The sequence below is a fragment of the Xenopus laevis genome, chromosome 2L, assembly GCF_017654675.1.
Source record: "Xenopus laevis strain J_2021 chromosome 2L, Xenopus_laevis_v10.1, whole genome shotgun sequence".
In the NCBI taxonomy this organism is placed as follows: Eukaryota; Metazoa; Chordata; class Amphibia; order Anura; family Pipidae; genus Xenopus; species Xenopus laevis.
In genome coordinates this window covers 27526693-27550506 of record NC_054373.1, presented here as the reverse complement: position 1 = coordinate 27550506, position 23814 = coordinate 27526693, and the positions used below count along the sequence as shown (strand labels likewise).

Genomic DNA, 23814 nt, shown 5'->3' with positions numbered 1-23814 from the left:
TATTTGCCTCTGACTCTTTCCAGCTTTCAACTGGCCCCAGCAGCCAAAAAAACAATTGTTCTGGGAATCCACTATTTTATTGCTATTGTTCATTTTTATAACTTTGCTTTGTGTTCAGGCCTCTCCTATTCATATTCCAGTCTCTCATTTATGTCACTGCATGATTGTTAGAGGTAAATTGGACCCTAGCAACCAGATCACTACTGAGCAAATAGCTAAATCATTCAAAAGCCATAAATAAAAATAAATAAATAAATAACCAATGGCAAATTTCTCAGAACAGCACTCTCTACATCAGTGATCCCCAACCAGTGACTTGTAAACAAGAGGTTACTCACCAACTCCTTGGATGTTGCTCCCAGTGGCCTTAAAGCAGGTGCTTATTTTTGACTTCCAGGCTTGGAGGCAAGTTTTAGTTGTATAAAAACCAGGCCTGCTGCCAAAAAGAGCCTTCTGTAGTCTGTCAGTCCAAATAGGGGCTACCAAATGGCCAACCACAGCCCTTATTTGGAACCCCCGGGAACATTTGTTTTTTTTGCTTGTGTTGCTCCCCAAGTCTCTTTACATCTAAATGTTTCTCAAGGGTAAAAAAGATTGGGGACCTCTAATCTACATCATACTAAAAGTTATGTAGAGGTTGCATCTAAGTTTTCTAGTAACTTTCCAGCCCCTTTGCTTTAAACCTCCCCCTATCTTGTGCCCAATTCTTTGCCATTTACCAACTGCTGCAATGCAAAACTATGTTGAAGGAGGCACAGTAAATCATGTTACCATGATTACTGACAGTTGCATCCCAGGAAACCATTAGAAAGCATCTACGCTTCTAAATCCTTTTCTCATTGTACACTGCCTAGCTCCCATGGGCTGTGAGGGGTTCCCCAAAAGCTTGGCACAACCATAAGACTCTTGGCCATCTATATCACACTGGCATCAACCAACATTAGTATGACGGGAATTTTGGATTTCAGTTGCATTGGAAACAAATGTTATTTGGGGAACTGGAATTCCATCCTGACATCTGGGCAGCCTAGCTATTTACACAATAGTATTACATCTGTCACTTATGATAAGCGCCAATGGTTTTCACGGCAATCAGATGTGTATTTCTTTTACTAAATAAGTATCAAAGGGAAGAGGGGGTGAATCACCTGAATTACTTATAGAGAAATGGCATTTACTTACTTGTGAATCAGATCTCCGCTTTCTCAAATGCCAGTTGGGTCAGTGGTGCCTTCTGCAAAAGAAGATGTAAATTTATTGCTAATTGTGATTTATTTACAATGGAAAAAATATTACTAGTAACAGGTTTTATGTAACTCAGCTTAACACTGTCAGAAAGCCCTAAGCAACCGCCATTTACATTCACCATTGTAACGATACTAGACAAATATCTATCTTTATTGTATCATACTTTGTTTATATAGGGCCACCATATTCTGCAGTACTTTTTTTTTTTTACAGGTATGGTTTCCATTATGCAGAAACTCATTATCCAGAAAGATCAGAATTAAGGAAAGGCTGCCTCCCATAGACTTAATTTTATCCAAATAATCCAATTTTGTTTTATAATGATTTCCTTTTTCTCTGTAAAAATAAAACAGTAGCTTGTACTTGATCCCAACTGAGATATAATTAATCCTTATTGCAGGCAAAACAATCCTATTTGCAAATCTTGGGTTGCCACTCATCCAGTTTTGACCCGGACAGCCAGGATTTCAGAAGTGTTGCCTGGGTCAAGACTGCCCGCCCGGTTTTCCAAATAAGGAAACCCGAACAGGATTCCCCTTGATTGACATGGCGATCAGCCAATTGGTGATTGCCAAGTCATAGCCCCACCACTGGTACACCCCTCGCCCCACCCATCACATCAACTCCCCGCCCCACAGTGTCAGTGACCTACCCCCATTATTTCACTGGCCGTCCCCTGCCCAGATCCCAGGCCAGTAAAAACCCTATGGAAATCATTTCTGAATATCTCTCTCTATATCATACTAAAAGTTAATTTAAAGGAGAAGGAAAGTTGTTCAGCATGTGGGAGTGCCAAATGTTAGGCACCCCCAAGTGATTGTATTTACTTACCTGAAACCCCGGGACGGTGCTTCTATCAGCAGAAAACTGCACAGGCCCAGGGTTATACCAGTGAACACCACGGAGCAATCCACTTACGTCTTCTTCTTTGTTCACGTGGCTGCGCATGCGCATTAGAGTGACAGGCCGAACATTAACTAAAAAGTTGGCTATTTCATTCTACTGCGCATGCGTCTGCCCCGGGATATTTGAAGAAAGAAGAAGCCGGAAGAGGATCACTTTGTGGTTCTCACTGGTATAACCCCGGGCCGGTGCAGTTTTCTGCTGATAGGAGCACTGGCCCGGGGTTTCAGGTAAGTATATACATTCACTTCTAAGTGTTGAACGACTTTCCTTCTCCCTTAAAGGTGAACAATCCAAAGATCCACTCTTTCACATCCAGACCTACCCCCCAATCTCCACTAACCACTTTGCAAGGGCTGCACCCCTCCTCTTGAACTCTCTCCCACGGTCTGTCCGACTTTCTCCCAACCTTTCTGCTTTCAAGAAATCTCTTAAAACGCACTTCTTTCGAGAAGCCTACCCTCACTCTGCTTAACTACCAAATGCAACACCGCATACAATACCACATTTCTCACCCACTTAATTTGATCTTGCCCACTCCCACACCTTGTGTATTACTCCCTTTCCCTTTAGACTGTATGCCTATGCACAGGGCCTTCCTCACCTTTTTGTACCTATATTGATTGTGATGTATGTAACTCCATATGTTCTATGTATATAATTCATTTGATTTAGTTGTATAATCACATTTACTTTACAGTGCTTCGCAATAGGTTGGCGCTATATAAATACATGTTAATAATAATAATAATAATAATAACCACTACCCACCATCAGGGATACTCCATAAACCCATGTCACATGTGCAAGCTAAGCTGTTCCACCCAAATTGAATACCACTAAAGGACATCCAAACCTTAAAACTGATTCTCTCCTTTAAAGAGAGGTAAAAAAAATTCAATTATTGCTCAAACTTGTTTTAGAGATGAAATATCTGCTCGGATGTCATTATTGTTCTCTTTGGCATTCTAATATTAAACAGAGTTGTGTTACTGAAATCCTGGAAATGCTGATCTGTTGTGCTGATATATTTTTCCAGAGCCGCACTAGAGTTTACTTGTACTTCAGTGTAGAGATTGCCTTGTTGTTTCATTATATCAAGCCCATCATGCCCGTCAAACCAGATCTTTGGGGCGAAAAGACCATTATTTTTTTTTATATTTATAGTAATTTCCAGTGCAGCATTCTTGATACTATCACCGATTCCCTCTGAAGCTTATAAATGTGTTTATTCTGTGCTTATTTCATGAGGTTTAAATTAAAGCATATCCATCAGTGGAAAATAAGCCAGGGCGAGTTTTAAGAGCAAAGTTACGCCACACCTCTAAACATTAGCCTGCTATTTTATACTGGACATAAATCAAAATGGTTTGTTGAATTTCAGTATCTGGAGATCTCCATCGTGCGTTCCTAGGCTGCGTGTGTTTTGCTCTTGTTAACCCCAGAGAGTGTTACATACACAAAATGCCTATTTTTAGGTTCCAGAATTACACAAACTCTTTCATAACTCTATGACCATTGAAGGAAGTAAATGATTAAGCTCTGTGCCTGGCTTCCAAAACTCCTTGATTGGACTGGAAAGGAGAACTAAACATTACATTCTTGATGCTTGAGTTGTGTATTAGCTGGCTACACTGCTTTGTGCTTATTTGTTATTATCCCTAGAATGGGGCCACCGTGGTACACAACTCCTTATAGAGCACAGCCAGTATTTCAGATCAGTCCTCCGCTCAGAGGAGCTTACAGTCTAATTTCATCACAGTTTCATTGTCACTTGTAGAAAACCCACACAATCACTGGGAGAACTTATTAAGAGACATAACTAGAATATGATTAAGCTCTGTGCCTGGCTTCCAAAAACCCCTTGATTGGACTGGAAAGGAGAACTAAACATTATATTCTTGATGCTTGAGTTGTGTATTAGCTGGCTACACTGCTATGTGCTTATTTGTTATTATCCCTAGAATGGGGCCACCATGGTACATAGCTCCATATAGAGCACAGCCAGTATTTGAGATCAGTTCTTTACTCAGTGGAACTTACAGTCTAATTTCATCACAGTTTCATCGTCACTTGTAGAAAACCTCACTGGGAGAACTTATTAAGAGACATAACTACAAGATACATACATCCACAACCTCAAAACCTTGCTAGTGGGCCAATTGTGGACCATCTATCTATCCCAGAAAGTTCATTTATAAAAGAACAGATTTATCTTTAGGTTCAGATCCACATCTTTTCTCAGAAAAAATGGCAGCCTATAAACGTTAGTTGATACGGATGGAACCTGTAGCCTAGTAACTTACACCTTGTTTTCCATTGAAGCAAATGCTGCGTCCGGGATGCATATACCATTTGATTGAAAGGAGAACTCGAGCTTACACATTAATATGGCTAGAAATGTGGTATTTTATATGGTAAACTTAATGTATACACAGCAAGTTGAACAGTCCTATTACAGTAATAACCCAAGCCTTCAAATTGTCCTCAGGAGCATATCATCTTGGATCTTGTTGGGCCATCTTTTGAGTGTCAATGTAGGGTAGGGTAAGTGTGTCTATCGTAAAAGAGGATGATGCAGGGCTTACTATTAAATTCTGATGAAGTAGTAATTAATTACCATTGTTCCCTTGTACTATATATGCTGATTCAGTTTCCAGGGCTTAATTTATATCCAGTTCTGATGAAGTCACCGGCAGGGGTGCTGCGCCAATCAGGCAAATTTTCAAACTGGAAATATAACTGTTCTAGTGCAGAGAGCACAGTTTTGATCCCTGCTGTAGCGATACGGACCCCCTCCAGGACGGAAAAGGTGAACACGGGGGGAATAGAAGGAGCAGCAGCAGGAAAGTTGCTCTGGGCATCAGATCTTGACCTGCCCACTTCTCCAGTCGATTGGCAGTTGCACAGCTGGCAGCAGAGGCAGGTACCACCACCATTCAGCCCTGTTGCTGAATGTCTGATGGGAGAATAATTTTTCAAGCAATTTTTGTATTTAAGCATTTTTTTGCTTTCCCTAGCCTCAGGTCTACAGGTGCCTATATGGTAGATACAGCCCTGTAGGTCTATAAGCATGTCAGTCAGCAGCAATCCAGAGCTTGTACAGGGAATCCGCATGAAATAAGATAGGGATCTACTGGGGTTACTTTTAGAGGCACAGATCTTCACAGTTAAAGAGATGTGGTGACCTTGGTCTGGTAAAGAACCATTTAATGTTCGGCATTTCTGGTTTACTTCATTAGTGGAGCTTTAGTTCTCCTTTGAGCTTACTCTACCTGTAATGTTTCCATACCCTTCACCAAGATTTGCATTTGTAAATGAACCTTTATAAATCTGGGGAATCAATGCCCACGATGTAAGACAGGTCTATGTGCGCATACACTTAAAGATGGAACCGGTTTAACTGAAGCATCTGGCACACACAACCTAGTGGGAAGGTTCATTGCTCCACTGTGAATAACTCTGCTGAAATGTGCATTGTATACTCTAAGATGAGAGATGGTAATAGTAGTGGATTCCTATAGCACAGAATTAAAACAGGAAGGGAGGGTCTCTTTGCCTGTCAGTATGTAGACTGAGAAATTCAGCAAAAGGAGGTCTCGCTGGCATATCGCCAACATCATAAAACATTTTCCATCTACTCTTGGCTGCTCTTAAAAAAAGGGGGCATTCTGCACCGCTCCCTTGCTTTCTAGGAGAGTTGCATTTTGCCGATAGGATCATTGAAATGTGCAGGTGGTCATTATTTAAAATGTAGGCTATTGCAAGGAGACACACTTTGATAAGTATGCAAGTTGTTCAAAATGGATTTTGGTAGTTGGACCACAACTTGGGGCAAGCAGTGCCATGTTAGCAGTGCCAATGCGCAAGGCTGCTGACCTGATTATCACATACAACAGTCTTATGCAGACTTGATATAACCTGCTCAAAAAATCTCTGTCCAGCTGCAGTTATACCCCTGGGTAAAACACCTGTGCAATGCGATGCCAGTGTTGATGTGCCAATCCAGGCAAGCATTTGATACATGAGCTGGCAGTCTGGAGCGTGGGTGCGGATATAATATGCCTGTTCTATATGAATATCAGTATGACAATTCTGTGCAAATATTATTTTAAAGGGCAAAATAAACCCTGATTCACTCGAAGGTGCCGAAATGTTAGAAATCCCCCGTGAAGTCAGTATCCTTAGGCTGTTGCTCCGTTTAGGAAAAAAAGAAACCATCCCAGGGTAAAAAATGTAATGATCATATGTAATTTGAATGAGCAACCTGCAGGTGTAATCAAAATGCATTGTAAAATAACTGAAAACGAACAATCAGGGAACTGACATTGTGTTATATGTTCTTTTTCAGGTAAGCGACTGAGTTTGCGTCGAGTCTCTGGTAATGTATTCTTGTTTTATTTTTAATTTATTCCTTTAAACCTTATACATGACCACAAACCACTTGTATATATGTTTCTATTTGTTTTTTGTTGCCTTCAGTAGCTTGAATGACTAGACATTACCAAAACAATAATGCAGCAACACATTACTTGTATTCTAGTAATGGGTAATGGGTGGGTTACAAATTCTTTTACCCTCACTAACCAGTCCCTAGCCTGACACTGCCACCTGCTTTCCAGTGATTTATAAACATGTGTCTGACCATCTCTGATGTCGCAAGTATATAAACCAGTTTCCATATAAGAAGTAGGATTGGGATATCATGGAGAAGGTCCTATGGGTTTTGTGCCAACCTCGCTATTGTCTACTTACAAAAAGAAAATTAATTAATAATCTTTAGGTAAAGCAGTGATTATATATAGACCACTCCAATTTTTGTCAATACCCTATATGATATAGCGCATTCTTTGCATATTTGCATGGATATATTATACACTATGGGGGTCATGTAATATAAGTCACTTAGTTTGCCCCGGGGCAGTAACCCATAGCAACCAATCAGCAGGTAGGATTTACTGGTCACCTGTTTAAAAGCAAACATCTTATTGGTTGCTATGGGTTACTGCTACTGGGCAAACTTAGCACCGTTTATTACATATGGGGGTATATGAGGAATAGCTTCTGTGTAACCCTACACATCAAGGTTAAAAAAAATGACTTGTTATTAATATGGAGAATTCATATGTTGGAGTAAGCAATGTGGCCGTTTACAGTCCTTAGTATGCTTGCAAATGAATAGACAAATGTAGACTGTACTGGCATGTAAGTATATGTATATAAATCTGTATAAACCTAAAGCTGTTCCATAAGAGCCTCCTGTTATTTATGGCATCTTCCTGTGCTAGAGTGCTTTACAGCTGCAATATTGAAGGGGTGGGTTGTGCATATGTCATACGAGTAAGATTGGGGTGTGGTAGGTACTATTATGATCTTGCCTTCACTTTGGAGCAGACAGCTGTAGATGATGCTGGACTCCCAAATCTTCAGTTTTTAGTAGAATATGTATATTCCAGATTCATTATCAGTCAGTTTGATCTAAAGCACTGCAGGAGACCTTCTAGAACTACTGAGGAACTTGTATTTTCTAGTTGTTTTGTTCAATGATTAGAGGGAAGCTGCCCAGACTGAAGAAGAACTGCTGCAAGCAAGGAACACCTTGCACATTTAATGCGGAAGTGCAGTGCTTGCAGTAGTTCTGTGTGCCTTCGGATAATTTTTTCTAGATATTGGATTTGAGGTGGCCGGACCTCTACCACTGTGCACCAGACGCCACTGAAATAATTTGGAAAGGAGTGTGCGGGAGCCAGGTTCTTATTGCAGACTGAAGAAGAACCACATCTGGACTTCAGGGATAACATTAGCCTCTGGCAGCCTCTACCTTGATCTTCTTGGTGCATCCCCTGAAAATTCTGGTTTGATATGGCATACACACCATTCAGTTATAAATTGTGGTCAGATTGCATGTTTGCTTGACCAATGAACAACCAATTGCAACAAGCCTTGAAAAACCTTGGGATTGATGTGCCTGGGTCTTGTCTGTTGGCCATTGATGGGAATCATGACAACCTCACCTCAAGCAGCCATTTCTTACATCTTATATTTCCCTAATCAGCATAACAGAAATGAGAACTTCTGAAGAAGTACTTACAGAGTGCTGCTTAAATGTATACAAAGCCCTTTCTTAAGTTACCTGCCCTTTAACAAAGCCCACCAGAGACATAATTAGCGTAGGAGAAAAAAAAGGCCATGTGGAAACCGTGAGGACTGCTACTGGCATATGTCATACAAAAGTAATGCAAATGTTTTATTGTAAACTGTTTCCTGCCCGTCTTCCCATATGAAACCTAATGTGTGTGCACAAGGGAAAAGTTTTGCCACGTCAGAGCTCACATTCTAGATACTGCGGGTCGCCGTTTCTCAAACGTTGGGTCGGGACCTTCAGGAGGGTCGTGGTAAAAATTGCAGGGGTCACAAATGTCTTGGCTACCAACCAATGTTATGTTAATGTTTAAAGTCTATCGTAATATTCCAATAATATACATTTGAAGAATGTGTTTGTTAGGCTGTTGAGGATACTTGGAGTTTAGTAATGCAGGAACTGGAGGGCTTAGGGGCTTATCATTTTTCCTTGAGGAACATTCATTTATATATATCAAGGCTGATGTCCAGGAGTAGCTGATCAACAACTCCTTCCAGTCATTAACTAGAAGCCATAATTTAAAGGGGTTAATAACCTTAAAATTAACTTTCAGTATGATGTAGAGCAGGGGTCCCCAACTTTATTTACCCGTGAGCCACAATTAAATGTAAAAGGAGATGGGGAGCAACACAATCATGAAACTAGTTCATGAGAGGTGCAAAATAAAGGCTATGATTGGTTATTTGGTAGACTCTATGTCTACTGGCCGCCTACAGGAGGCTCTGGTTGGTAGTACATCTGTTTTTTATGCAACCAAACTTGCCTCCAAGCCAAAAATTCAAAAATAAGCACCTGCTTTGAGGCCACTGGGGGACAACATCCAATGGGTTAGTGAGTAATATGTTGTTCGCAAGCCATTTATGTAGAGAGTTATATTCTGAGACAGTTTGCATTTGTTCTTCATTTTCTTTTTTATTACTTGTGGTTTTTGAATTTTTTTAGCTTCTTCAACTTTTGGCTGTTGGGGTCAATGATCCCCATTAAAAAGCGGGAAAGAGCCAGAAGAAGACAAATAATAAAGAAATTATATAAAATAAAAAATGAAGGCCAATTGAACTGGCTGTTCTATAACATACTAAAAGGCTGTAGGGGTGCAGGTACAATCATTCTACATTATACAGTCATCATTTAGTACAGGTAAGGGACCTGTTATCCAAAATGCTTGGGCCTGGGGTTTTCCAGATAAAGGATCTCTCTGTATTTTGTCTCTTCGTACCTTAAGTCTACTAGATAATCATTTAAACAATAAATAAACCCAATATTCTGGGTTTTCTTTCAACAAGGATTAATTATATCTTAGTTTGGACCACGTACAAGGTACTGTTTTATTACTACAGATTAAAAGGAAATCAATTTGAAAAATTTGGATTACTTGAATAAAATAGATTCTAGGGGAAATGGCCATTCTGTAATTTGGAGCTTTCTGGATGATGAGTATAATAATTGGCAAAACCCAGACTCCTGCCATCATAAAAGCAGAATGTTGGAAGTGACACGCGAATCACATGAAAAGTTTGGTAGGTTGTCAAAGGCCGGTATTGTGATCAGCAGCTACTGGTTTTAGGGATTTCTGTGGCATACACAATGTGGAATTGTTGAAATACGGATCCTTATCATTGCCTTGGGAGCACCAGGGTTAGCTTGTATGGGTTTCATGTTGAATGGGAAAGCAATTTGTTTCTTTGAACTCTATCTATTTTGTGCTACATATAAACAACCTGGTTTACATTAAATCCATATGAGCGAGTGCATTAGTAGCCTGAGCTGACACCATTTTGACTTGCAGCCCTGCTGCTTGAAGCTCACATTAAGCACGGCAATCTATCATTCCTGTCTCCTGCCCCATTACCCTTGCTTTACAGGAGGCTGAAACATAACAACCCGTGTTACTGGATCAGAAATTACCTTGTAAACTTTATCTTGGTACTTATTTGGAACATTTTATGAAGGACATTTTCTGGGAATTCTCTCTAGCAAATAAGGATTGTACAAAATTATCAAAAAGTTGTCATTCTAGAAAGGCTGCAATAAAAATATTAATAGCACCCTTGGGCCCTGCACCAAAAGTCCATTTGGAGACCACAGATATTGTATATAATAATTAGGTTGGGTCAAGAAATCTTAACAGACATAAGTAATGGCATGACCAGCTAATAAAGGGCCATAAATCATCCTCTTCATAGTGGAGAATGCTCTCTGGGCTTTATTATATCCTGAATTTAGAGATAAAATAAAGGACAGGTATCTCACTTAAATGAACAGTAACACCAAAAAATTAAACTCTTTTAAAATATAATGTCCTGTTGTGCTGCACTGGTAAAACTGGTGTGTCTGCTTCAGAAACTCTACTATAGTTTACTATAAAAAAGCTGCTGTGTAGCCATGGGGGCAGCCATTCAAGAAAAGGCACAGGATACACAGCAGATAACTACAAGCTCTGTAGTATATTCAGAACTTATGTATTATCCATTCTGTTTCCTGTACTTCAATGGCTGCCTCCATGGCTACACAGAAGCTTGTTTGTATAAACGACAGTTGTGTTTCTGGAGCAAACACACTAGTTTTACCAGTGCAGGGCAACAGTACATTATATTGTCATTCCTTTAAAACACGATCTGTTTTTGATATTACTGTTGCTTTAAGTAGCACAGTTCTGCTGGGAAAGGTCAGGGTATAGTGTATGGCCCGGGGTCCGCAACCTTTCATACCCGTGAGCCACAGCCAAAGTGTTGGGAACAGCCCAAACCTGAAAAAAGTTCCTGGGATGCCACAGTTCCTGGGAAGCCAAATAAGGGCTGTGATTGGCTATCTGGCTACCCCTATGTAGACTGGCAGCCTATAGGAGACTCTGTTTGGCCATACTTCTGTTGTTTTTTTTGCAAAAAAACTTCTCTCCAAGCCAGAGCTTGCTTTGAGGCTCCTACGAGCAACATTCAAGGGGTTTGTGAGTAACATGTTGCTGGATCTGAGTGGTAAAAATGTTGAGAGGGCTGGTTACGTACATGGTTTTTAGGGTTCTGCAGAGTCTTGCAGAAGGTTGCAGAGGCAATTGAGGCATATCTTTATACTGCATAGAACATTGCTGCTCCATTATTGGTCTTAGAAATGATAACCTACCAAACAAAAATCTGACATGCTTTTTCCAGAATGTTCTTGTCTTGAATCACAAACTATTTTTCACTGAGGATTTTGTTTCCATCATGAACCTGTCTGGGTAGCTTGCTTCAGCTAGATTTAGTCACAGGGTGGGGGGCTTAATACTGACAGGCATCAGGCAGGTCACAAGAGTATTACCCCCCAGGCAGCGTTTATTTTGCATCAGTCCCATTGTTGACCTATGGCCTTCAATGCACATACTAGTTATGACTTTTATGACCAGTTGTCTTAGTTTGGGTGCTTATTCTCATTACAAGAAAGAGATCCTGTGGCTGAGGCCCAAAGGCATTTTATGTGCAGTTTATTATAAGGCATTATTGGTCTTGCCCATAAAGTACTTATAAATAATATTATACATCTAAATGCTTGACACCTCTCCCCCATCTTCTTTTGTGATCACTCAAGAGATTTGAGTATGGTTATGTATTCAAGAAAAACTGTAAATGTACTGCAAGTATACATACACATGGCATATACATTTTATCCAGTGGAGGAGTATAACAAAACAGTCATTTTTTGAACAATTGGATTATTTGGAAAAAAATGGAGTCTATGAGAGACGCCTTCCCATAAATCACAGCTTTCTGGATAACAGGTTTCCAGATAACAGATCTCATACCTGTACATGGACATAGAGTATGTAAGCTATACCAAATATGCTAAACTATTTATAATTAAATTATTATAACATTTTAAATTTTCTAGCATAATGTTATAACAGCTTTTATAAATAGGTACAGGTACAAATATTAATTTTCATATTTTTCTCTTATTTTATTCAGCATCATAAATTCTTTTTCATACTGTCATTTAAAGTCCCCTTAGTGTTACATTATTGCCTATCCCTTGAGATGTATATAGGGTATAATATACCACCTATTGTAAAATATAGGGGGGTTAGTCTGAATTTATCTCAATATTTTCTGCTACAAACTCCGATCAAATCCGCTCTGGTTTTTTAAACGTATTTATTATTACATTTTCCTGAAAATTTGCTTTGCGTGACAAAAAACTTATTTTCACGATTTTTTCTGACTCTTTCATCAGATTTTCACGATTTTTCGTAATTTTCACCCGAAAACTTCGGGGTATTGCCCAAAACCCAGCACACATCAAAAAATCATTGGGACTTCTCCCATTGACTTATTTGTAACCTCGATAGGTCTGCCGGATTTTCAGATTCATACGTTTCCATCCTCGGGGGTTTAATAAATTCTGAAAAATTCGTGATTTTGTTTAAAAGTCAAATTTTATTAGAAAAAAATCACGTGTTTTTCGTGATTTTTGCATTCGGAGTTTAGTAAATAACCCACTAGAAGTTGCCAAGGATTTCCATTATAGTATTTGTGCTACATGGCCAAAAGCTAAGCGCTATCAGGTCATAAATATCCGAGATCAAATAATTTGCATTAGTGACCCACATCTCAAGTAATGAAAGACTATATTATACACATTATTTATGGCTTTTATGTATGATCCGTATCTTTGTTTGCAGAAAGGAATGGTTTTTGTGTGCAGGCCATGTGTGCTGCCTGCAAGTCCTTTATCAGTCAAAACAGGGCTGGAACTAGGGGTAGGCTGAGTATTCACGTGCCTAGGGCGCAAAGGTGGAGGGGCGCCAGGCACATACTTACTCCTACCCCTAGTTTGGTCCCTTCTCTGCCGATCGCCTACTTGTTGTCATCTATGCGCGGTAGCGAGTTGCACAAACGTCTATTCGCGCATGTGCACAAGTGCCTATTCGCACACCAGGATCTATTCGCGCACACTCGAGCATCTAGCTCACAGGGAGCAGCAGGGCAGGCTGCCTAGGGCGCCCTCCCGGCTTGGCCCGGCTCTGAGTCAAAAACAGCATTAGTGAAAGTGGCCAGCCATTAACTGTTATATCGGTGACAATATTTGCATTTCCACCACCCAATGACACAATTCGGGCTGTGTCAGAAATGCATTGTAGTCTCAGGAAGTAAATTTAACATGGGATAATGATATATACGCTGAACTAACCGGCTCGCTGTCGTCTACCCAGCTTCCTTTTTGGCGTGTTTCAGCGTGCCGTTAATATCAATTGTCACTTTAACGTCTCCCCGAGGTCATGCACTGACTGAAATTCTGCTGGTTGCCATAGTTCTTATTGCATTAGATGCTTCTGATAATGGCTTAATGAACAGGAAGTCTCACTTTCCCTATGAATTTGCTTTCTGAAGGTTTGCTTTCAGTTTTATGGAGTCTGCAATGCAGAATGGAATCCGTATCCCTTCCTAGCATTGTTGGTTTTTCCACTGCAGCAGTCAGAGCACATCTGACCTTTAAAGCAAACATACATCTTCGGGAATATAGATTTATTGCCATTGTGGTTCACTTTAAAGTCAGTTGATGTTATTCTTCCACCTTTTTTAATTGAGTTACTGCTCTCTTGCTCTTCGCTTTTAAGAATGCCACTTAGAAATGTTTAAACAAAGGAAAAGCCTCTTTTAATTTAGCATTACTTTTTAAAGGGGTGCTTCATCTTTAAGTTAACTTTTAGTATGTTCTAGAGTAGACAGTTCTAAGCAGCTTTTCAGCTGGTCTTTTTATTTATCTGCCTTTTTCTTCTGACTCTTTCCAGCTTTCCAATGTCGTTCATCTAAACAACAAATGCTCTTAGGGATGCACCGAATCGACTATTTTGGATTTGGACGAACCCACAAATGCTTCGTGAAAGGTTCGGGTGAATACCGAACCGAATTCAAATCATAATTTGCATATGCAAATTAGGGATGGAACAAAAAGTCACACAATTCCCCTCCCCGCCCCTTATTTGCATATGCAAATTCAGATTTGCTTCGGCCGGGCAGAAGGCTTTGGCCGAATCAGAATCCTGCTGAAAAAGGCAGAATCCTGAACAGAATCCTGAATTCGGTGAATCCCTACTCATCTTTTTATTCAGGCCTCTCCTATTTATATTCCAGTCTCTTATTCAAATCAATGTATGGTTTCTAGGAGAATTTGGACCCTACCCACCAGTTGTTGAATTTGGAGAGCTGCTGAAAAAAAAGCTATAATAACGTATAAAAGACAAGTAATAAAAAAGGAAAACCAATTGCATATTGTCTCAAAATATCACGTCCTACATCATACTAAAAGTATTTAAGGAAAGAAAGCTCTATATTCAATACATAGAAAAGGCAGCCAATTATCCTGTCTGTTTGTTTATATCAGGGGTCTCCAATGTTTTGTTATCTGTGATCTACATTCAAATGTAAAAAACAGTCGGAGAGTAACACAAGCATGAAAAAGATCCTGTGGGTGCAAAATAAGGACTGGGATTGGTTATTTGTGGACTGGCAGCCTATAGGCTCTGTTTGCTAGTACATCTGGTTTTGAACTAAAACTTGCCTCCAAACCTGGAATTCAAAAATAAGCACCTGCTTTGAGGCCATTGAGAGCAACATTCAAGGAATTGGAGAGTAACATGTTGCTTGTGAGCCACTGGTTGGGGATCACTGGTCTATATATTTGCAATGACACGTTAGAGACCTCACAGAACGTTAGTAGGCCACAGACCATGTTTGACAGTTCTTGTAGAAGAAGGCTCAATTGCAGTGGGCTTGGAACCCAGATGAACCATACTTGACAAAGGCATTCAGGTCTATTTGTATTACCCTCAAAAGAACAAAACCATCATCAACTGAACAATAACTAAAGTCCTCCTTAGTCATAGGACTGTCTTACTGGTCGGACTTCTGATCAGTTTCCCATGACCAGCAGCTTTACTGTGAGTAATTGTATCCTCTTTCTGCTGCTTACCATTAAGGCACATCCACAGTGCTGACTTTAAGGGTGAAGACAGACTAGGAGATTAGTTGCCCCCCAACTAATCTCCTAGTGTGTCTTCACCGCAATATGAAGGGTTGCTGGGAAATACACCCTATGAATTGAGCAGGCACTACATAAGCAGCCACTTTTTGGGAGAGCTATATCCAAATTTGCAGACAGACTGTTTTGCTTTAGTTAAGATATTGTCGATGGCTTTGGAGGAGGTAGGACGTTGAGAGCAACCAAACAAAATAACCGTCAAGGATAGGGTGAGTAGGAACAAAAGGAATCAAAGCGCTTTCCACAGTACCAGAAATTTGAAAAAAGTCTTATAGAAGTTATTCACATGCCTCAGACTACACACATAGTACTTACTGCTTTACAACAAGTATTACAAACACCATGTTTTTGCAGTGGTTTCACATTTCATTACTTAGCAGATCTCCAGTCCATATAGAAACCAAATGCTTGCTAGAATGACAGTTGCCAAACATTATAATGAATAGCTTTTATTTATGGACAACATTGACTTCATATTGGACATTTCTTAGACTTACCCTCACCTGACTTTGCCTCTTCTGTTGTTGTTTCTGCAACACTTCTATTGTATAGGGCTATGATGTGCATACACAATTTTGATCATGGATAGTTAGGGGATCAAAACCGTAGCTTCTCACCCTTGATTGCCTTCAACCATTGGCAATCACTGCTCAAAAACATACCAGCATGGTTGGCCAGTGGCACTTCAGGTAAACTATCATCTTCAAAGTTGTGTATCTATGCCGACTCCATAGAAACAAATGTCACATCATGTAGCTGTTTTCCTAACCTTTAATACGACCAGTAACTTAATGACTCTGCTTAGAAAGATAAGCAGATTTCTACCACATACATCTCACATAACAATGGTGACAGGAAAGCCAAGATATGTGAAAGTTAATTAAATTTAATTACTAATGAGGTGATCTGATTAGTTTTAAAATAACGTCTGTATTTGTTTCATGTCCTGTATAATAGTAGCCACCCTCACACTCATGCTTTTATATCACCATAGATGTTATCTGTTACTTCTAATGTTCCTTTTAGCTATGTCCTTTTTTAGCCCTTTTCTCTTTCAGAATAAACCTTAAACTTTCATTGGGAAGTCAATGGGGAATGTGAAATTACATTGCTGTTAAAGGAGAACTAAAGTGTAACTAAGGAAGTAGCTAGAAATGTTGTACATAATGTTTTGGGCTTCTGTACCAGCCCGAGGCAACCACAACCCTTTAGCAGTAAAGATCTGTGTCTCCAAAGATGCCCCAGTAGCTCCCCATCTTCTTTTCTGCTGATTCACTGCTCATGCTCTGTGCTGCTGTCACTTACTGAGCTTAGGGACCCACTCACAATATACAGTACACATAGAATAGAAATGTCACAATATAAGGCTGATTAGTAATTAATACAGATAATTACTACATGGCAGCACAGAAACCAGTGCAATTAGCATCAGAATTTAATAATCAGCCCTGTAGCATCAGCTTATATTACAGGCCAACCTCATTTTCTGCTGGATAATTTAAGATGACCCCGAAGCTTAGCTTCTCAACAGCTGCTCAGAGCCCACTGAGCATGTGAGTGTTACAGACACTTTCCAAGATGGTGACCCCCTGTGACAAGTTTGAAGTCCTGGTTCATTGCTGCTATTGGCAAATTAAAACTTTAGGCATGTGCAATAAGTTCAGTATATAAATATAGCATTTTTAGCCATATTAATTTTTATGGTTTAGTTTTCCTTTAAGGCATTTTTTTTGGGTCCGTATGGTGCACACCTAGTTGCACAGGCTTTCTGATCCCTTCAATGAGGGATGCACCAAATTCACTATTTGGGATTCGGGCAAATCCCCGAATCCTTTGTGAAAGATTTGGCCGAATACCGAACTAAATGCATATGCAAAATAGGGGGAGGGGAAGGAAAACTTGATAAAGAGATACTGTCATGGGAAAAAACATTTTTTTCAAAATGAATCGGTTAATAGTGCTGCTCCAGCAGAATTCTGCACTGAAATCCATTTCTCAAAAGAGCAAACAGATTTTTTTATATTCAATTTTGAAATCTGACACGGGGCTAGACATATTGGCAATTTCCCAGCTGCCCCAAGTCATGTGATGTGATTTGTGCTCTGATAAACTTCAATCACTCTTTACTGCTGTACTGCAAGTTGGAGTGATATCACCCCCTCCCTATTCCCCCCCAGCAGCCAAACAAAAGAACAATGGGAAGGTAACCAGATAGCAGCTCCCTAACACAAGATAACAGATGCCTGGTAGATCTAAGAACAACACTCAATAGCAAAAACCCATGTCCCACTGAGACACATTCAGTTACATTGAGAAGGAAAAACAGCAGCCTGCCAGAAAGCATTTCTCTCCTAAAGTGCAGGCACAAGTCACATGACTGGCGGCAGCTGGGAAATTGACAAAATGTCTAGCCCCATGTCAGATTTCAAAATTGAATATAACAAAATCTGTTTGCTCTTTTGAGAAATGGATTTCAGTGCAGAATACTGCTGGAGTAGCACTATTAACTGATGCGTATTGAAAAAAACACGTTTTCCGATGACAGGATCCCTTTACTTCCATGTTTTGTGACAAAAAGTCATGTGATTTCTCTTCCTTACCATAATTTATATATGCAAAATCCTGCATTGGGTGCATCCCTACCTTCAATGGAAACTTGCCAGACAGCAACTCAATATTGCTTGATGCTTTGATTTTGACGCATGGATGTCAGTTGCATGAATTTTGACACAGGGATGTTAGATGGGTCACTCTCTTTGCGCAGGAATGCCAGACTACATTCCCTACACATAAATAAATTATTGAGAAAAGAATACAAATTATGACAGATACAGAAGTTAAAGAGGGACCTTCTCATTAGCACTTCCAGTCTAATATATTTGTAGTATAAACCCATCGGAGATAGAGTTCCTTGTGCACAGACATGAGAAATTAGATTTATTAACTCCTCCTGTGTTATTGTAACTATTTGAAATAAAACGGTGAGCTTCTGGAAAGGACACGTTCCTAACTTATATTCTTAGTTGACCATAAATTTATGGAATAAAACATTTGTTAATGAGCTGCCATAAGTATTTTTGGTCTTTACACATAATATATAATTTTTGTGTATTAAAAGGGACCTGTGATGCTGATTTTTTTTTCCATAAAAATGTAATTATTTAGCTTGACAAACTAATCTTTCTGGCATTAGAAATGCACCGTTCATGGTAGGGACATGAATCTTGCTTGGATAATTTAGATTAAATGCAGGAAATTAAAACCTAAAAGAAAAAACCTAAACTGCAAAATGCCAAGACTCCTTGACTGTGTCCAGAGTAAAGCCGATGGCAGCCACGCATTCTGAAACGAAGCATAAAGCACAATTTGTTTTCATATTGGATACAGAGGTATCGTAAACTTAATTGAAGAATTCCTTGAAAGTGAGGTCAGAATAAAAGAGATGCTAAAGGCTCTCATTTTCTTAAGTAGAAAGGTCTGTGTGCTTTAGGGCCTATAAAAGAATGCACAGAGAACATTTCAGTAAACATATCTGGCTTGTATTATAGGCCCTGCACTTACAGTGTTGCCCAGATCCTGATCCCTTGCATAAGAATTGTATAATTAGGGAAGATCTAATTTTGTGGATTTGGCTGTCGCGTAAGAACTGATGTCATTGTGAACCGTTGTAAATTGGAAACCCGATTACATGGTCTCATCTTGTATTTAATCTTCCTGGCTGCAACTGGTTATTTGGAGTTTGTAATGTAAAGATGTGTTCTGCCATTGGAATGTTATGCTCTAGGTCAGGGGTGTCCGGCTCGAGGGCCGCATGTGGCCCCGGATGGATATGAATGCGGCCCAGCTTGAACTTCCACCAATCCAGGAAATGTCATGTTTCAGTGTTACGCACAGAGAGCGTATGTACGCGGTCGCTCATTGTCTGCATGTGTGGTTTAAATTTTACATGGGGTGTGTGGCTTCCTAGAGCAGAAAAAAAAGTGAGCGTTCGGTTACTTACAAAGGCAGGTAAGTATTCTTCAGCCGCATCGCCCGCTATGATAGGGAAATATGCAGCGCCTACATTTGTGAGCAACTTTTTTCAAAAATGAACACACTAAGAGTAAAATTAGAACCAAATTATCTGATGAGCACCTTGAGAATTCACTAAGAATTGCAACTACTTCCATTCAACCAGATATTGATACATTAATTACTCAAACACAATGTCAAAAATCTCACTAGGTCTATGATACCTTCTTTTCTTTAACTTTTACAATAAAAGAAACAAAAACTAGCGTTAGTGTTTGTGTGTATTTCGTGTGTGGCCCCAGAACATTTTTGTTCTTCCAATGTGGCCCAGGGAAACCAAAAGGTTGGACACCCCTGCTCTAGGTGCAACCTCAAAAACAGAAAATGGGATCCCCAAGACTAAAGGGGGCCCAGATACGTCTCACACTTCTGCCTATAACAGCTGCCTTTTCTATCTCTTACCTTATTTCCATCACATGCGATTTGTCGCATGCGTTTTGTCACAGCGCGTTGGATTGCTCCAAAAACGTCCGTGTAGTACTACTACTACTTATTGGAAGCAAAACCAGCCTATTGGCTTTATTTAATGTTTACTTGATTTTCTAGTAGACTTAAGATATAAAAGAACCATTATCTGCAAAACCCCAGATCCCGAGCATTCTGGATAACAGGTCCCACCCCTGTAGTTTTTTTATACAGTTGTATACACATATTCTGCATGTTAAGTCTGTAGTTTCCTACAGGTGTCGAACTCTGTTGTGCACCCTTTGTTATGCACAGGTCTCCTCAAGTCCACATTCCAAACAACACACATGAAAGACCTGTTGTAGTCTGGATATTAACGCAAGGAAATTAGTGGGTTTCTTAATAGGCCCCCTAAGGCAGAGACAAAATGGATAATTGTACAGCACATTGCTGAAAGGTCTCTACAATTAAAAACGATATTAATAGATATTTCCTTTAACACAGAGTAGAAAATGGAGACACTTTCACCTGTATATCTGAGAACAAAATTGTTTGCCTTTCTTACTACTTACTCGCCTGTCTTTTACAAAAAATGTTAGCAGCACTTTGACCAAAATTAGGATTATAGAGACTAAATTTAAAAAGTGAACTGATGGTTACTATATATGAACGTTGGTAGCCCTTAAAGTGGTAGTTCACCTTTAAGTTAACTTTTAGTATGTTTTAGAGTGGCCAACTTTTCAATTGGTCTTCGTTATTTATTTTTTATACTTTTTTTAAAATTATTTGTCTTTTACTTCTGATTCTTTCCAGCTGTCAAATGGGGGTCACTGACCCCATTTAAAACAAATGCTCTTTAAAGCTACAAATATATTGTTACTTTTATTAATCATCTTTCTATGCAGGCCTATTCATATTCCAGTCTCCTTTTCAAATCAATGCATGATTGCTAAGGTAATTTGGGCCCTAGCAACCAGACGGCTGAAATTGCAAACTGGAGAGCTACTGAATAGCGGCTCCGGTACTTCAACTTTGGCTCCTTTCGTGGCTTCGGGTCTTTTTGCTGCTACGTGACTTCACCTGTGGCTCATTTTGTGGCTTTGGGGCTTCAACTATGGCTCCTTTAATTGCTTTGGTTCTTTTCACGGCTTCTGGACTTCAACTTCGGCTCCCTTTGTGGCTTTTCATGGCGTTGGTGGTACGGGACTTCAGTGGCTTAGGCACGGCTTTGGTGCTGTCATGGGGGACCCGGCTATTTTGAAAAGTGGCCCCCCTTTAGACCTAGTACGTTAGTACCCCCTGTGCCCCCCTTATGGCAGTCCTGCATCTTGGAAATGATCCCTACTTGCAAAGCAATGGCCGCTTTAGAGCATCTACCTGAAGTTCTGGTAGAGAAGCAAGAAACACTGAGGAAGAGAAGACACCCAGCACTTCTCTACTTGGATTCCACTGTGCCCAATGAACGTTTATTTTCTCTCGTTTTCTCTGGAAATCTTGAGTATTGTAAATCTTCCTGCTCCCTCCTAGAAGCAGCCAGCCAAGTCCTACGTTGATGAACAAGGGCCACCTGGCACTATGCAAATGCATACTAATATATGTGGGCACAGAACACTGGGTTACAGGGCAATGGAACTGAATTATCAGCAATGTTACTGAGTTTTCATTAATATAAATGGCCACAAACCAGTTGAACTGGGCACAGTGAGCATTGTAAATTGATACAGAGCTATGCAACTAGGGGTTAAGGAACGTCGGGGGTTACAATAACGATACTGGAGCATTGCGACTGTGCACTGAATTGTTTAGATGAGCACAGACACATAGTGGCACATTTACTAAGGGTCGAATATCGAGGGTTAATTAACCCTCGATATTCGACCCTCGAAGTAAAATCCTTCGACTTCGAATATCGAAGTCGAAGGATTTACCGCAAATACTTCGATCGAAGGAAAAACTTTAATCCATCGATCGAACGATTTTCCTTCGATCAAAAACAGCTTAGAAACCTTATGGGGAAGGTCCCCATAAGCTAACATCGAAGCTCAGTAGGTTTAAAGTGCCGAAGTAGGTAGTCGAAGTTTTTTTAAAGAGACAGTACTTCGGCTATCGAACGATTTTTTGTTCGAATTGAAGGTCATAGTAGCCTATTCGATATTCGAAGTACCCAAAAAAAAACTTCAAAATTCGAAGTTTTTTTTGAATCCTTCACTCGAGCTCAGTAAATGTGCCCCATACAGTTTATAGACTGGAGTGTTGGCCTCACACTGTCACTGTGTGCTGCAAATGGAAAAGCTGCCCAGTCCTTCTATATATATATTACTTTATATTATTTGTAGGCAGCGGTAATTATCAGACAAGTCGAAATAAGTTCCCTATTCAGTGAAACACAAATGGAAATGTTCTACCTTCCGTCAGCAGGCAGAACCCATGATAAAGTTAAAAGGGGTGATGTTTATAAAGGTGTTTATAGGGATTTACTATGTTATAAACATTATTTTTTGTCACCCCCCATAACTGGTTTAACCCATGAAAGTCAATGAAACTGAAAAGTACAAGGCAGTATAAAAGGTGATGTCATGTATAAAGGTGTTTCATTTATATTGATGTGTATGTTGGATTTACATCGCAATTTTACGCAACTGTAGAGGGGTGCAAGCAGTGAGTAAAAAGTGGTATATAATTGGTACAACTTTACACCAGTTTTATGTAGCAATTGCTCATTTTTATAAATCCACTTGATTTCACATGGTGTAGCATGGAGTTTAAGTGGTGATATGCAGTGTATACAAGCTCCACTTTTTTTACACGGCTTTATAAGAGCGCTCCAATGGGTGTCACTACGCAGCGGAAGCCTGAAGACTCTATATGATATGGGTATATTAGGCTAAAAGCTAAACAAATATTTGCTAGTCGGTTAATGCGTGAAAAGACTGTTCTGCAAGAGTGCTAAGGTAAACCCCCCAGATGCTGTACTGGCTTTTGTATCCTAAAATATTTACAGATGAAACCAATTATCAGTGCAAAGATCGTTCCTGCAGTACACAATGCTGGGGGAAGAGTGATGGATACATTTACAGTGAAAACATTTCTGCTCCACGCATAGAGCACTAATGATTTAGCTTTCATTGAGTCTTGTGTTGTGGGTCAGCAACAGTGCGATAGATGTGTCTGACCCCTATTCATTACAGGGAACTCAATAGCAAGATGCCACACTGCTTTGAAAGCTGATAGTTTGGCTGAGCTCCGGCACATGTTGGCTCATCTTGCCACACATGGAGACGGGGCATGTTTTATAGATTTCACTTATTGTCTCTTCAGGATTTGTGATCTGCGCCAAGGCCGTGGAATAAATCTCCAAGCACTAAAGTCAATCTTTAAGAGAAAGTAAGGGAAATATAAATATATACCTCTTCTTATGTTCCGCTTTCTCCACTAGGCCGTGGAAGTTAAGAAGGTGCAATATATTGTACTGTAGATTGTGACGATTTGATGAATCTATTTCTTCTTATTTTTAGACAGTTGGTTAAGTCATCATGGAGTTACAGATATTACCATGGGCGTTCGCAGTCTAGTAATTTTGTTTGCTTATTACGGCACATATCACTTTGTCAGTGCTGTCCAACATGGAAGCCCTTCAGTTGTTGGCAAAGTCTGCCCTGGTCCCTGCCACCACTAAAGATGGCTACTGCCAGGGTGCAGATTGAGCAGATCCACCCCTCTGTCACACAACATGAACCAGCAAATGCTCCCCTTAGTGACAAAGCCTGTAACCTCCTGGGTGGAAAGGACAGTCTTGGACCAATGCAACATGATATATTAAAGGAACAGTTCAGTGTAAATATAAAAACTGGGTAAATAAATAGGCTGTGCAAAATTAAAAAAATTCTTATATAGTTAGTTAGCCAAAAATGTAATGTAATGTCCCCCCACTCCTCAAGTCTCTGATTGGTTACTGACTGGCAACCAATCAGTGGAAACCAAGAGAGCTGCAAAGCAGGAAGTAGTGTTCTGGCTTTTATGTTAGACATCCAATC

General features: G+C 39.9%; 2 protein-coding genes across 4 annotated transcripts in view; one reads left to right on the top strand and one right to left on the bottom strand.

The window, feature by feature from the left end:
• The window catches only part of cmss1.L (cms1 ribosomal small subunit homolog L homeolog), a 220009-nt gene that overhangs the window by 131179 nt on the left and 65016 nt on the right, over positions 1 to 23814 (top strand). Inside the window, exon 2 of one of the 2 annotated variants that reach the window (XM_018245186.2) lies at positions 6503 to 6532. The exons of the other annotated variant lie outside the window; for it this stretch is intronic. Coding sequence (XP_018100675.1) covers positions 6503 to 6532 — 30 coding nt within the window. The remainder of the gene's footprint in view (positions 1 to 6502; positions 6533 to 23814) is intronic. 2 annotated transcript variants of the gene reach the window in all.
• The window catches only part of LOC108707914 (filamin A-interacting protein 1-like), a 180531-nt gene that overhangs the window by 124360 nt on the left and 32357 nt on the right, over positions 1 to 23814 (bottom strand). For both annotated transcript variants that reach the window (XM_018246011.2, XM_018246009.2), the window contains exon 2: positions 1183 to 1234. The gene's annotated coding sequence lies outside the window, so the exon portion shown is untranslated. The remainder of the gene's footprint in view (positions 1 to 1182; positions 1235 to 23814) is intronic.